At 40.7% G+C, this 14,584-nt stretch overlaps 1 protein-coding gene across 5 annotated transcripts in view; it reads left to right on the forward strand.

Moving 5' to 3' along the window:
• The first annotated feature begins 3,079 nt into the window (after positions 1 to 3,079).
• The window catches only part of KIF3A (kinesin family member 3A), a 61,177-nt gene continuing 49,672 nt past the window's right edge, over positions 3,080 to 14,584 (forward strand). For all 5 annotated transcript variants that reach the window (XM_074381567.1, XM_074381568.1, XM_074381570.1 and 2 more), the window contains exons 1-4: positions 3,080 to 3,231; positions 6,137 to 6,410; positions 14,137 to 14,281; positions 14,423 to 14,507. In XM_074381567.1, coding sequence (XP_074237668.1) covers positions 3,226 to 3,231; positions 6,137 to 6,410; positions 14,137 to 14,281; positions 14,423 to 14,507 — 510 coding nt within the window. In that variant the 5' untranslated portion in view covers positions 3,080 to 3,225. The remainder of the gene's footprint in view (positions 3,232 to 6,136; positions 6,411 to 14,136; positions 14,282 to 14,422; positions 14,508 to 14,584) is intronic.

Raw genomic sequence — 14,584 nt, forward strand, 5'->3', positions numbered from 1 at the left:
ATAATAACAAAAGAAAAAATATGTAAATTGAACTTGATCAAAATTTAAAACTTCTGTGCTTCAAAGGATGATAGCAATAAAGTAAAAAGAAAGCCCTCAGAATGGGGGAAAATATTTGCATGTCATATACTTGAAAAGGCTTTGGATTCTGAATATATAGAAAACTCTTATAACTTAATAATGAAAAAGACAAATAGAATGGGTAAAGGGTTTGAATGGACAGTTCTCCAAAGAAGTTATCCAAATTGCAAAAGCATGTGAAAAAAATGCTCAATATCATTATGATCAGGGAAGTGAAAATAAATAAAAACTCCAGCAAGATGCTACTTTACACAGAAGTGAGTGTTAGCAAGGATGTGGAGAAATTGTAAACCTTACAGCAGGTGTCCCCAAACTACGGCCCACGGGCCGCATGCGGCTCCCTGAGGCCATTTATCCGTCCCCCTGCCGCACTTCAGGAAGGGGCGCCTCTTTCATTGGTGGTCAGTGAGAGGAGCACAGTATGTGGCAGCCCTCCAATGGTCTGAGGGACAGTGAACTGGCCCCCTGTGTAAAAAGTCTGGGGACGCCTGCCTTACATACACATTACTGGTGGGAATTTAAAATGGTGCACGACTGTGGAAAACAACTTGGTATTTCCTCAAAATGTTAAACATTAGCATTACCAAATGATACAGCCATTCTACTTCTAGATACGTAACCAAGGGAAATAAAAACATAGGTTGATACAAAAACTTGTAGCAGCATTATTCATGATAGGCAAAGAGTAGAAACAACCCAGATATCTACCAATGACAGATAGGTAAAAAACATGTTATAGCCACACAATGGAATATTATTCAGCCATAAAAAGCAACAAATTGTTGATATATGCTACAATAGGGATAAAGCTTGAAAACATTATTGAAAGTGAAAGAAGTTACTCACAAAAGGCTGCATATTGTGTAATTTCATTTGTATGAAATGTCCAGAATAGGCAAATCCATAGAGATAGAAAGTAGACTGATGGCTGTCTAGGGTGGGGATGTTGGGAGCGGGGTGGGAGCAGAGTTGCAGAGACCAAGGGGGAGTGGTTTATGAGTATAGAGTGTCTTTTTGGAATGATAAAAATGTTCTAGGTTATGATTGCACAACTCCATATGTTGTAAGAACTATTGACTTGTACAGTTTAAAGTGGTGAACTGTATGGTATGGTGTGTGAATTATATCTCAGTAAAGCTTGTATGTGTGTATATATATGTACAAAATATTGAATGGTGATAAGTACTATGGAGAAAAAGTAGGGTGGGAAAAAGAAGAGTTGGGGCTGAGGGTTGGAATTTTAAACAGGGATATCATGTTAGGGTTCACTGGGAAGGTATCATGTGAACAAAGACTTTCTGGAGGAGGTGATTGGGTCAGGTGGTTATTTAGGGAAAGCGCTTTCTGGGCTGCCTGGGTTTGGATCTGGGCTCTGTCATTGTCCATATGTACGACCTTGGAAAAGTTATTTAATAATCCTGTACCTCATTTTACTTTATCTGTAAATAATAAATAGTATCTATTTCAAAAGGTTATTATGTGGATTAAATGAATTAAAAAAGAAAGTAAAACATGTAGAACAGTACATTGTCACTACATAAAACGCTTTATAGTTACTTTCATCAGTTCCTACTGCAAGCTCACAATACTTGCATGCTCAGATGGAAGCATGTCAGGAATGTTGGAGGAAGTAAGGAGGCCAGGTGGGTTGGTGCAGAAGAAGCAAGAGAGAGGATTGTAGGGCTGTGGCTTTAGCTTTGTGAGATGGGAAATCAGTGGAGGGTTTTGAGCAGAGAAGAGAGAAGATCTGATTCATTTTTAACACCAGCACTCTGGCTCCTGTCCAGCACACTGAAAGGGGACAAGGACACAATCAAGGAACCCAGCTCTGAGCTATTGCTGTAATACATGTGAGAGACGGTGGTGGTGGTAGAAGTGGCCAAATTCTGGTTCCACTATGAAGACAGATACAACAGGATCTATTGAAAGATAAAATATTGTGTGTGAAAGAGACTGCACTTTTGATCTGAGCAATTGTCAGAATTGCGTTCCCATGCATTGAGATGAAGGAAGTCTGAGAGAGATTAGAGGGAGCCCTTTTTAATTTTTTTTGATGGAGTGGAGTGGGGTTGTGGGGAGATTGATGGGGGAATCAAGATTTCAATTCTGGACATGATTAACTTGAAATGCCCATTACACATTCAAGTGGACTAGAAAGAGGATGGATGGATCATTGGTTTTTTGACCAACATGTATGAAAATCCCATTCTGTGCCAGGCTCTGTGTAGGCTCTGGAGATACATGCGAGAATACTAACAAGCTCCTTAAGAGCTCACTTTCCTTCCTTCTTTTCTTTCTTTCTTTCTTTTTCTTTTCTTTTCTTTTTTTTTTTCAGATGTAGTTTCGCTCCTGTTGCCCAGGCTTTCGTGCAAGGGCGAAATCTCGGCTCACCGCAACCTCCGCCTCCCGGGTTCAAACGATTCTCCTGCCTCAGCCTCCCAAGTAGCTGAGATTACAGGCACACACCACCATGCCTGGCTAATTTTTGTATTTTTAGTAAAGATGGGGTTTCTCCATGTTGGTCAGGCTGGTCTCGAACTCCCAACCTCAGGTGATCTGCTCACCTCGGCCTCCCAGAGTTCTGGGATTACAGGCGTGAGGCACTGCGCCTGGCAAGAGCTCACATTCTAATGGTAAAACAGGTCATGAGGAAATTAGCAATCAAGGGAGGTCACGTAGGTAAGGTCTTTAGGTCTTCGGATGAGACAAAATGTACAATTGCTATTATTGATTTTAATATTCCGGGTATTGCAAGCGCCAGAAGACGGGCCTTGAGATCTAGGAGTTGCTCCTCCTGCCAACCCGGGGCTACCAGGTAGGTATCTCTGCCTCAGTGCGGGCCACATTTCTAGCGCAGCAGAATGGCAGCATTGCGCACGCGCGGCCTCAGTCTGGCGTCCGAGGGGATGAACTCCGAAAGCCTCGGCGCAGGCGTAATTCAAGGGCGGAGGGAGCCTGAGACAGGCGTTGGGGCGGGGCGAGCTCAGAATGCGCCTGCGCGCTGGGCACTCTCGCCGGAGGAGCCGCAGTCTCGAGAGCGCCGAGGAGGTGTTTCGGTAGTCTCTGGCCAGCCTGTCTGCGCACCCGGTGTCGTTGGGCTGCACCGCGGGCGGGGTCGTCCGCCGGGCACGGGAGGGGGCCACGATGCCGGTGAGGAGAGTCGCTTTACTTCTGGGGTTTCTTCTCATCCCAGCTGCCTGGCTCGGGGGCGCGGCCGTTGCCATGGAGGCGCGGAGCCGGCGGGCGGCCTGGGTGGGGCGGGGCAGGCCCGGCCGTGCGGGCTGGGTGGTTGGAGAGCCTGGCTGGTCAGCCCCGGAGCTGCGGGGATCCGGCCGGCCTCGAGAGGGGCCTAGGGGCAGGCCTTGCCGCCCCCGTCGCTGCTGCATCCCGTGGGGCCTGCACCGCTTATCAAAAAGGCGCTGAGTTGGAGGATGCGCTCTGGCTCGCATCCCTGCCTGCTGAGCGGGGCGTCTTGGGCTGGCCGCGGAGCGTCTCTTTGGATGCCCCGCACCTCGTGGGGCCTTTGCGCCGAACAAGCTCAGGGAAGCGACGAAGCGAAGGCTGCCCCTTTTCCAGGCCGCAGACTCCGACTCAGCCTCGAGCTAGCTGTCAGTCCTCTTGAGGCGCTTTAGCTTACGGTGCAGAATGAAACCCGAAGGTGTCTTTGTGTGCTGCTGGTGGTGGTGTGTTCATCTTACAAGATTTCACAGATTGTTATCGTGAACTTAATAATGGGGCCTTGTAAGACCCCTTATCAGGGGTCATGGAGGAAAATTGAGCCATGGCTGCTTATTTAGTAGCTGTGAGGCCTCAGATAATTAATCTGTGTGGGTACTTAGTTCCCACATAAACTTTTCCTCATGGGCTTCTTGTTAGCCAGGTGAAATAAGATAATGCACAGGAGACTAGAAGGACAGTGCTTAACATTTAGGGTTAAATGCTGTATATTTGTTCCTGTACATTGCTTTCAAGTTTTTAATTCAATAAATATTGGGCACCAACCACATGCTAGGCCCTGAAGATACAATATTGAGCAAAACCAATCAGGTTCTTGAACTTGGAAAGAGAGAGGCTTGCCTTCTTGGGCAGAGGTGAAAACCATACATGTTTACAGAGATAAGACACATAACCTTAGTGAATGAAGTGATTGGATATCCTACAATAGAGAGTAGATACTGGTGAATTGGAAAGTGTTGCCATATGAGAATGATGGTCTGCAGATGATTTCAGAGTATTTGTTTTTTTTTTTTTTCTCCCAAGAAGAGACTTCTTTTCTAATTGTTTTAGGAAAGTTCTCAATTTTAGCAACTAATTCAAAAGCACTTTAAATACTGTGAACCAAACAAAGGAAATCTGTGGACCGAATTTAGCCTCTTGACTACCTGTTTACAACCTCTGGTGTAGACAGAGAGAAAGACATTAATCAAATAAGTAGCAAGTGAAAGTAAAATTGTGTCCAGGAAGGGGAGAACAGGGGGCTCTCTGAGCCTGTGAGAGTATTTGAAGTAGTCAAGAAGTCTCCCCAGGTGAAGTGGCTGTTGAGTTCTGAAGGATAAGCAGATGTTACTAAGTGAAGAGGGGATTGAAGAAGGTTCTAGGCAGAAGGAACAGCACATGGAAAAGGTCAGTGGTGAGGAGCATGATGACAAGAAAAGGCCAAGAAGCTTGGTGTGGCTGTGGCATGGGTGAGCCAGGGAGAGTATCTTGTGAAATAAGCCCAGAGAAGCAGACGTGGGTGGAAGCCAGACCTTCCAGACCACCATAAGGGTTCTGGTTTTTGTCTGAGATCTATGGGAAACCACTGAAGAATTTTTAAGTAGGAGGGTGACATGATTACATTTGTGTTAACACTGACTGCTATGTGGAGAACAGGCAGTAGGGGAATATAATTAGATTCAGGAATATAGTTCGAAGTCAGTAATCCAGGGCCAAGATGATTGTGATTTAGACTAAGGTGATGAAGGCAGAGATAGAAGTGTGATTGTATTGATATAATCTGTTACTTGTCAATGACAAGGTCAGTCAGTGACAATGGTTTATGTTGTTTCTCTTTAAGGCTTAGAAGAGAATCTGAAACAGTAGGAATTTAACAAGTGTCTGATCAACTAAACAGTCCTTTTCGATAATAGGATTGTGTTTCATCATATCCTTAATCATAAAATTTCAGAAATGGCCAGGTATGGTGGCACGGACCTGTGATTTCAGCACTTTGGGAGGCCAAGGTGGGTGGATCACTTGAGGTCAGGAGTTCGAGACCAGCCTGGCCAACATAATAAAACCCCATCTCTACTAAAAATACAAAAATGAGCCAGGCATAGTGGCGGGCACCTGTAATCCTAACTACTTGGGAGACTGAGACAGCTGAATCACTTGAACCTGGGAAGTGGAGGTTGCAGTGAACCGAGATCGCGCCGCTGACTGCAGCCTGGTTGACAGAGTGAGACACTGTCTCAAAAATAAGAAAAAAAAATTTCAGAAATGGAAACTTTATATATACAAATGCTCCTAAGTTGAGGTCATACTAAGGCATTTTTCTTTGCCGTTTAAACTTTTTTTCTATCTTTATCTTATTGTCTTCTGTAGAGAAGCCATTTTACAGATGCATTATAGGAAATGATAAAAACCATTGTACAGATGCATTATAGGAAATACAACTAGAAGTCTCAGGGGAAACAAAGGATCTACTGTATTCTTGAGTTAAAGTTGTTAACTATGTTCACATGTGTTTCCTACAGGCAGGAAACTCAGGGTCAGACTTTTGTGTAGAAAGACAATCTGTAATACACTGATTCAGTTTCTGCTTGTACAGCTCTTGCCGCAAATGTAAACTAGACTTTCTCTCCCTTTTATATTTTAAAATAAACTTTTTTCCTTTTTGTACCTTTTAATAAACTTTTTATCTACGTGTAAGATCTTTAATTGCATTTAACAAATACAAAGTGTTTAATGTGTGCAAGGCACTAAGGTGGCAAAGTAGCCTTTTAAAATTTGTAAATTTAATCTGTTGAGGGTAAAAATAAATGTTCTTTTCATTATTTGTAAATATCTCCAACAGATCAATAAATCAGAGAAGCCAGAAAGCTGCGATAATGTGAAGGTCGTTGTTAGGTGCCGGCCCCTCAATGAGAGAGAGAAATCAATGTGCTACAAACAAGCTGTCAGTGTGGATGAGATGAGGGGAACTATCACTGTACATAAGACTGACATTTCCAATGAACCTCCGAAGACATTTACTTTTGATACTGTTTTTGGACCAGAGAGTAAACAACTTGATGTTTATAACTTAACTGCAAGACCTATTATTGATTCTGTACTTGAAGGCTACAATGGTGAGTATATAGTTTACTTTTTAAAAAACACCCTTATTGAGGCATTAATGTGCCATGAATTCACCTATTGCAGCTTTGCAGTTTGGTGAATGTAGTAAATATATACAGTTGTGAAACCATCATCGCAGTCCAGCTTTAGAACACTCCTGTCATCCCCAAAAGTTACTTTATGCTCGTTTGCAGACCGACCCCCAAGCAACCATTGATCTGCTTTCTGTCACAATAGTTTTGCCTTTTCTTGAAATTTCCTATCAGTCATGTCATATAATATGTCATCTTTCTTACCTGTTTTTTTTCCCACATCAAATGTTTTTGAAGTTTATCCTGCTAGGATTTTCATAGGGATTGTGTTGAATTGTTATTCTGACAGTAATGAGTCTTCCAATTAATGAACATGATAATTCTCTCCATCTGAAGCATTGAAACATTAATTAATTAATTTTGGACAAGGTCTTGCTTTGTTGCCCAGGCTGGAGTGTGGCGGTGCGATCATAGCTCACTGCAGCCTTGAACTCTGCTGAAGCTATCCTCTCGCTTCTGCCTCTTGAGTAACTAGAGCTACAGCTGGGCACCACCATGCCTGGCTAATTTTTTTGTTTTTGTAAAGACAGGGTCTTGCTGTGTTGCTCAGTCAGATCTCAAACTCCTAGACTCAAGCAATCTTCTGCTTAGGCCTTTCAAAGCACTGAGATTACCCGTGTCAGCTACCATGTCCAGCTTCTCTCCATTTATTTATATCTTAATTTCCCTCATCTGTATTTTGTAGCTTTTAGTGTACAAGTCTTGCACTTGTTTTAATTATTTGTAACTTTTTTTATGCTGTTGTGAATAGAATTGCTTTCATAATTTCAATTTTGGATTGTATGTTACTAATATATAGAGATGAAATTGATTTCTTGGCTGGGCATGGTGGCTTGTTCCTGTAATCCCAGCTGCTCAGGAGGCTGAGGCAAGAGAACCACTTGAATCCAGGAGGCAGAGGTTGCAGTGAGCTAAGATCGTGCCACCGCACTCCAGCCTGGGTGACAGAACGACTCCTTCTAAAAAAAAAAAAAAAAAAATTGATTTCTTTAGGTGGCTTTTTTGAGATAAAATTCAAATATATAAATTTATGATTTTAACCATTTAACAGTTTTACAATTCATAGGTTTTTAGTGCATTTACAATGTCGTACAGCTGTCACTGCTGTTTCCAGGACATTTCTGCCACTCCAAAAAGAAACCCTGTATCCATTATCAGTCAGTCACTCCCAATCCATTGCCACCTCTCTTCTCCCAACCCAGCAGCTATGAATTTATTATTTATATCTATGAGTTTGCCTATTCTGGACATTTTCTATAAATGGAATTATATGCTATGTGGCCTTTTGTGAATGATTCTTTCACTTACAGTGTTTTCAAGTTTCATCCCTGTTGTAACATATATCAACAATTCATTTTAATGAATTTTTATGTCTGAATAATACTGTATAGATAGATCATATTTTGTTTATCCATTTATTAGTTGGTGACCATTTGTTCTTCCTATTTTCTGGCTATTACAGATAATGTTACTTCAAACATTCTTTTGCAGATTTTTGTGTGAACAAATGTTTAGTTTCTCTTGGGTATATACCTAGGAGTGGAATTACTGGCTCTCATGGTAACTCTGTTTACAATGTTTTGAGGAGCTGCCGAACTTTTCGGTGGTGGCTACACCATTTTATATTCCTATCAGCACTGCGTGAGTTTTCTGATTTCTCTACATCTTTGTCAGCACTTGTTACTGCCTTTTTGATGACTGCCCTCTTAGTACCCACAGTTGATTTTTGTATATTGACCTTGTATCCTGTAACTTTGCTAAACTTGCTTATTAATTCCAATAGTTATTTTTGTAAAATTTGTAGGATTTTTCACATATAAGAATATGTTGTCTGCAAGTAAAGACAGTTTTTACTTTGTCCTTTCTAATCTTTATGCCTTTAATTTCTTTTTGTTACCTAATAGCACCTGGAGGCTGGAACCTCCAGGAAATGTTGCCTAGAAGTGGTGAGGTGAGAGTGGACATTTTGGTCTTGTTCCTGATCTTAGGGAAAATACATTCATTCTTTTACCAGTGTAATGATATTTGTAGATTTTAACTGACATCCTTTGTAAGTTTGAGAAGTTCCCTTCTATTCTTAGTTTGCTGAGAGTTTTTTCAGGAATGTATATTGGATTTTGTCAAATATAATTTTTTCTGCACCTATTGAAATAATTTTTTTAAGTTTGTTAATATGATCAATTACATTGATTGATTTTTGAATGTGAAACTAGCTTTACCGCTTGGTCATAATGTGTTATTCTGTTCATATATTGTTAGATTTATTTGCTAAATTAAAAAAAAATTGGCATCCATGTTCATGAGGGATCTAAGTATGTAGTTTTCTTCTTATCCTTTTTTCTGGTTTGGATATTGTGATAATGCTAGTTTTCTAGAATGTGTTAGAAAGTATTCCCTTCTTTTCAGTTTTCTAGGAGAATTTATCTAGAATTGGTATTATTTCTTGAATGTTTGGTAGAATTTGTTAGTGAAGCCATCTGGGTTTGAAGTTTTCTCTGTGGGAAGGTTTTCAACTATAGATTCAATATTTTTTCTTTTTCTTTTTTAGTCAGGGTCTTACTCTGTTGCCCAGGCTATAGTACAGTGGCACAATCACAGCTCACTGCAACCTCAACTTCCTGGGTTTAAAAAATCCTGCTACATCAGCCTCCCCAGTAGCTGAGACTATAGGTGTGTGCTACCATGACTGGTTAATTTTTTTCTATTTTTTTGAGACAGGGTCTCACTCTATTGCCCAAGCTGGAGTGCAGTGGTACGATCATGGCTCACTGTAACCCTCTACCTCCTGGGCTCAGGTGATCCTCCCACTTCAGTGCACGGGTAGGTGGGACTATATGTATGTGCCACCACACCATGCCTGGCTAATTTAATAATTTTTTAATTTTATTTTTTTGGTAGAGATAAGAGTCTCACTATGTTTCCTAAGCTGGTCTTGAACTCCTGGACTCAACCAGTTCTCTTACCTCAGCCTTGCAAAGCACTGGGGTTAAAGGCATGAGCTACCATGTCTGGCCAGGTAACCTATTTTGTTGTTGTTGTTGTTGTTGTTGTTGTTGTTGTTTTGAGACAGAGTTTTGCTCTGTCACCCAGGCTGGAGTGCAGTGGCACAATCTTGGCTCACTGCAGCCTCTGCCTCATGGGTTCCAGTGATTCTCCTGCCTCAGCCTCCTGCATAGCTGGGATTACAGTTGCACGCCACCAGGCCTGGCTAAGTTTTGTATTTTTAATAGAGACAGGGTTTCACCATGTTGGCCATGCTGGCCTTGAACTCCTGACCACAGTTGATCCACCCACCTTGGCCTCCCAAAGTGTTGGGATTACAGGCATGAGCCACCACGCCTGGCCTGTTTTTTCTTAAGTGAGGTTTGGTAGCCTGTCTTTAATGGAATTTGTTTCATCTAAGTTGTCAAATTCATTGGCAGAAAGTTGTTTATACTATTTCCTTATTATTCCTTTAAGATGTTGAATGTAGTGGTGTAACTTTTCTCATTCTTGATGTTGGTAACTTACATCTTTTCTTTTTTTCCTGATTAGTCTGACTAGCGGTTTATCAATCTTACTGATATCAGAGAACCAGTTTTTGTTTTAATACTTTTTCTTCCTGCTTTTATGTTTCCTATTTCATCTATTTCTGCTCTGATCTTTATTGTTTCTTTTCTCTTACTTACTTTGGGCTTAATTTCCTCTTTTCTTTCTACTTAAGATGGAAGCTGAGGCTATTGTTTTGAGACTTTTTTTCCTTTCTAATATGAGAGTTTAATGCTATAATTTGCCACTGAGTACTGTTTTAGTGTCATCCCACAGATTTTGACATACTGACACAGTATGACACTGTTTTACCTCCTGATTTCTTCTTTGATCCTGGGTTATTTAGAAATGTGTTATTTAGTTTCCAAATATTTTTAGATTCTCTAGAGATTTTTCTGTTACTGATTTCTAACTTAATCTCAATTTAGTTAGATAACATACTGTGTATGCCTTGAATCTTTTTAAATTTATTGACTTGTTTTATGATCCAGAAGATAGCTTTTGTTTTTGTTGTTGTATTTGTTTATTTTTTGTTTTTTTTTTCCGAGACAAGGTCTTGCCCTGTCACCCAGGCTGGAGTGCAGTGGCACAGCCATGGCTCACTGCAGCCTCAACTTCTTGGGCTCAAGTGATTCTCCCACTTCAGCCTTCCCAGTAGCTGAGATTACAGTTGCATGCCACCATGCCTGGCTAATTTTTTGAAATTTATTTTGTATTTCAAAAAGTTTTTGGGGAACAGGTAGTGTTTGGTTACATGAATAAGTTCTTTAGTGGTGATTTCTGAGATTTTGGTGCACCCATTACCCAAGCAGTGTACACTGTACCTAGTGTGTAATCTTTTCTCTCTCACCCCACTCCCACTCTTCCCCTTGAGTCCCCACAGTCCATTGTATCATTCTTGTGCCTTGGCATCCTTATAGGCTTAGTTCCCACTTTTAAGTGAGAACATACGATGTTTGATTTTCCATTTCTGAGTTACTTCACTTAGAACAGTAGTCTCTAGCTCCATCCAGGTTGCTGCAAATACCATTATTTTATTCCCTTTATGCACGCCTGGGTAATTTTTAAAGTATTTTGTAGAGATAGGGTCTCACTGTGTTGCCTAGGCTGGTCCTGAACTTCTGGGCTCTGGTGATTCTCCCACCTCAGCCCCTCAAAGTGCTGGGACTATAGCATGAGCCATGGCACCAAGACCAGAATATAGTTTATTATTATTTTTTAGTTTATTATTTTTATTTATTTTGGTTTTTTAGAGACAGGCTCTCATTCTGTCGCCCTGACTGGAGTGCAATTGTGTGATCTCGGCTCACTGAAGCCTTCGCCTCCTGGGTTCAAACAATTCTTGTGCTTCACCCTCCCAAGTAGCTGGGACTACAGGTGTGTGCCTCCACACCTGACTAATTTTTGTATTTTTAGTAGAGGTGGGCATTCACCATGTTGACCAGGCTGGTCTTGATCTCCTGACCTCAAGTGATCCACCCTCCTTGACCTCCCAAAGTTCTGGGATTACAGGCATGAGCCACGGGGCCTGGCCATAGTTTTTTATTTTCAAATAATATAATAATAAATAGTGCCTATTTCTTAGGATTGAGGTGAAAGTTAAATAAGAATGCAGACATAGCCAGGAGGTACACCTGTAATCCCAGCTACTCAGGAGGCTGAGGCAGAAGGATGTCTTGTGCCCAGGAGTTTGAGGCTGCAGTGAGCTATGATCATGCCACTGAACTCTAGCCTGACTGACAGGACAAGACCCCATCTCTCTAAAAAACAACAACAAAAACAACAACAAAGCATGTAAAGTACATGGCCTAGCACATAGCAAATGATCGGTAAGTGATAGCTGTTGTCCTTATAAAGCTTGCTTTTTATTTCATAATTCACTGTGTCTATTCTGAAATGCAGTCTGTGAGTTCATGTTATTTTCAGCTTCTTTGAGTGCAATATTATATTATTTCTGGCAGAGTTTGAAATATTTAGTCAGTTTGAAAAAATTCCCGTGTGTAAAAAATGGCTTCTGATATGAATCATTTATTTTCATGGAAAAGTCTGAAAAGTGTGTTATGATTATTTTCACAAAAAAAGCCTAAGAAAAGTTGAGGTTAATTGAATAGTGTAGTAATAGTTGAACCATTTTTATATATGCTCTCACATCCAAGGCTGTCTTCTCTTACTGCACACTGTGTCCTGGTCAACTCCTCCAGCCCTCTTACTGTTTTCTTCACATCTACCCTTGCTTTTCTCCAATTCTTGGTCCACAATATAGCCGTAGTGATCATGATGTCATGCCTCTGATTGAAAAATTATTCTGTGGCTTCATGTTGCCTTTAAGATAAGGTCTAAAAACTTTAATGTGGTCCTTGTGACACAGTGTGATTAGGGCGTTGCCAATTTCTCTAGCAGCTCTGCCTGCATCTACCTTCCCTTTCCACGTCTGTTTCTTCCATTCTGGTCTCATTTCAGTCCTCAAAATTTCCATTCTTTTTCCTGCTTCTTGCTGTCCATGCTGTTCCTATCTAAACCTTACCTCTTTTGGAAAGTCCTCCCTGACTCCCTTTCCTTTTATCCCACTACAATTTCTCTGCCTAATTTATGTCCCTTACTCCCATCTAGAACTCTGTGTTTCTCATTTTCTTTTCTTTTTTTTTTTTTTTTTTTTTTTTTTTGTGATGGAGTTTCGCTCTTGTTACCCAGGCTGGAGTGCAATGGCACGATCTCGGCTCACCGCAACCTCCGCCTCCTGGGTTCAGGCAATTCTCCTGCCTCAGCCTCCTGAGTAGCTGGGATTATAGGCACGCGCCACCATGCCCAGCTAATTTTTTGTATTTTTAGTAGAGATGGGGTTTCACCATGTTGACCAGGATGGTCTCGATCTCTTGACCTCATGATCCACCCGCCTCGGCCTCCCAAAGTGCTGGGATTACAGGCTTGAGCCACCGCGCCCGGCTGTGTTTCTCATTTTCAATACTCATCATGATTATAATTGTTCCATCAGTATCTCCTCCCCAAGATTACACACATCGTAAGATTAAGAGTTGTGTTTGTCTTGTCACTCTGTGTCTAGTGCCTAGCACAATACCAGACTCAGGTGTGTGGTAAATATTTGTTGAATGAATGAATTTAGGTATTTAGAAAATTTAGATAGAATATCTGTAATTACCTGTAATAATTGTATTGTCATCTTTTTGTTAACTGTATTTCTTATAGATGTTACTTTCAAACAGTTTTTTAAAAACACACTTATTTTAGGACTAAGAAAAAAGCTATTGGCCGGGAGCCATGGCTCACACCTGTAATCTCAGCACTTTGGGAAGCCAAGGTGGGTGAATCTCAAGATCAAGAGATCCAGACCATCCTGGCCAACATAGTGAAACCCTGTCTTTACTAAAAATACACAAATTAGCCAGGTGTAGTGGCGTGCGCCTATAGTCCCAGTTACTTGGGAGGCTGAAGCAGGAGAATCACTTGAATCTGGGAGGCGGAGGTCACAGTGAGCTGAGATTGTGCCACTGCACTCCAGCCTGGCGACAGAGCGAGACTCCATCTCAAAAAAAAAAGAAAAAAACTATCATTTTACTGATCCTTTCTATGAGATGTCATATTTGTCACTTGAGGAAACTTGCCTCATTTTGTTCTTACTGTCAGTGGCGAGTTGTAATTCTCATCCCCATTTTGCCATGGGCAGATGTGGTTTGGGACTAAGGTCTTTCTGCTCTAGAGCCTGTATTCTTTTGCCGTGCTTATACTACTGTCTCCAGTTTAATGTCCACAATAAGTATTTCATATACACATGATAAGAAATGTCTCATAATTAGATATATTGTATGATTTTTGCATTTAGGGCTTGGGATGCTTTTTATTAATTATTAGGGATATCTCTCATTGGTGCTATAACAGTGCTTTGTGCATGTGGTACAGAGTACATACTGTAATTGTTGATAATAAAGGTGAAACTTGTGCTAGAATAAATTTTGAATCCAGGGAAGTAGTTACATCACAATTTCTTTCTTTCTTTCTTTCTTCTTCTTTTCTTTTTTTTTTTTAACATCACAGTTTCAAAGGAATTAAGAGCTGTTGTTCTCTAGTGTAAGAAGTAACTAATTCTTGTCATCGTTTTCAGGGACTATTTTTGCATATGGACAAACTGGAACAGGCAAAACTTTTACCATGGAAGGTGTTCGAGCTGTTCCTGAACTTAGAGGAATAATTCCCAATTCATTTGCTCACATATTTGGTCATATTGCAAAAGCAGAGGGTGATACAAGGTAAAAGAATTCTTTTATTTTCTAATATTGAGAAGTACAAACACAGGAAAGGCACTTAGGTATAAATTATATAAACATGTTTTAAAATTGTTCTTATAAATATTTCACTCTGACTTTTTAAAAATGATGTTTTATTTATAGGTTTTTGGTTCGAGTGTCTTATTTGGAAATATATAATGAAGAAGTTCGTGACCTTTTGGGAAAGGATCAGACACAAAGGTTAGAGGTAAGGATAATTGAAATTTGGAGGAGTATTTTTTCCAAAGCAGTAGAATGTTTACTAAATTAAGGTTCCCCCCTGCC

This window comes from Saimiri boliviensis, chromosome 1 (assembly GCF_048565385.1).
Source record: "Saimiri boliviensis isolate mSaiBol1 chromosome 1, mSaiBol1.pri, whole genome shotgun sequence".
NCBI classification, from domain to species: domain Eukaryota; kingdom Metazoa; phylum Chordata; class Mammalia; order Primates; family Cebidae; genus Saimiri; species Saimiri boliviensis.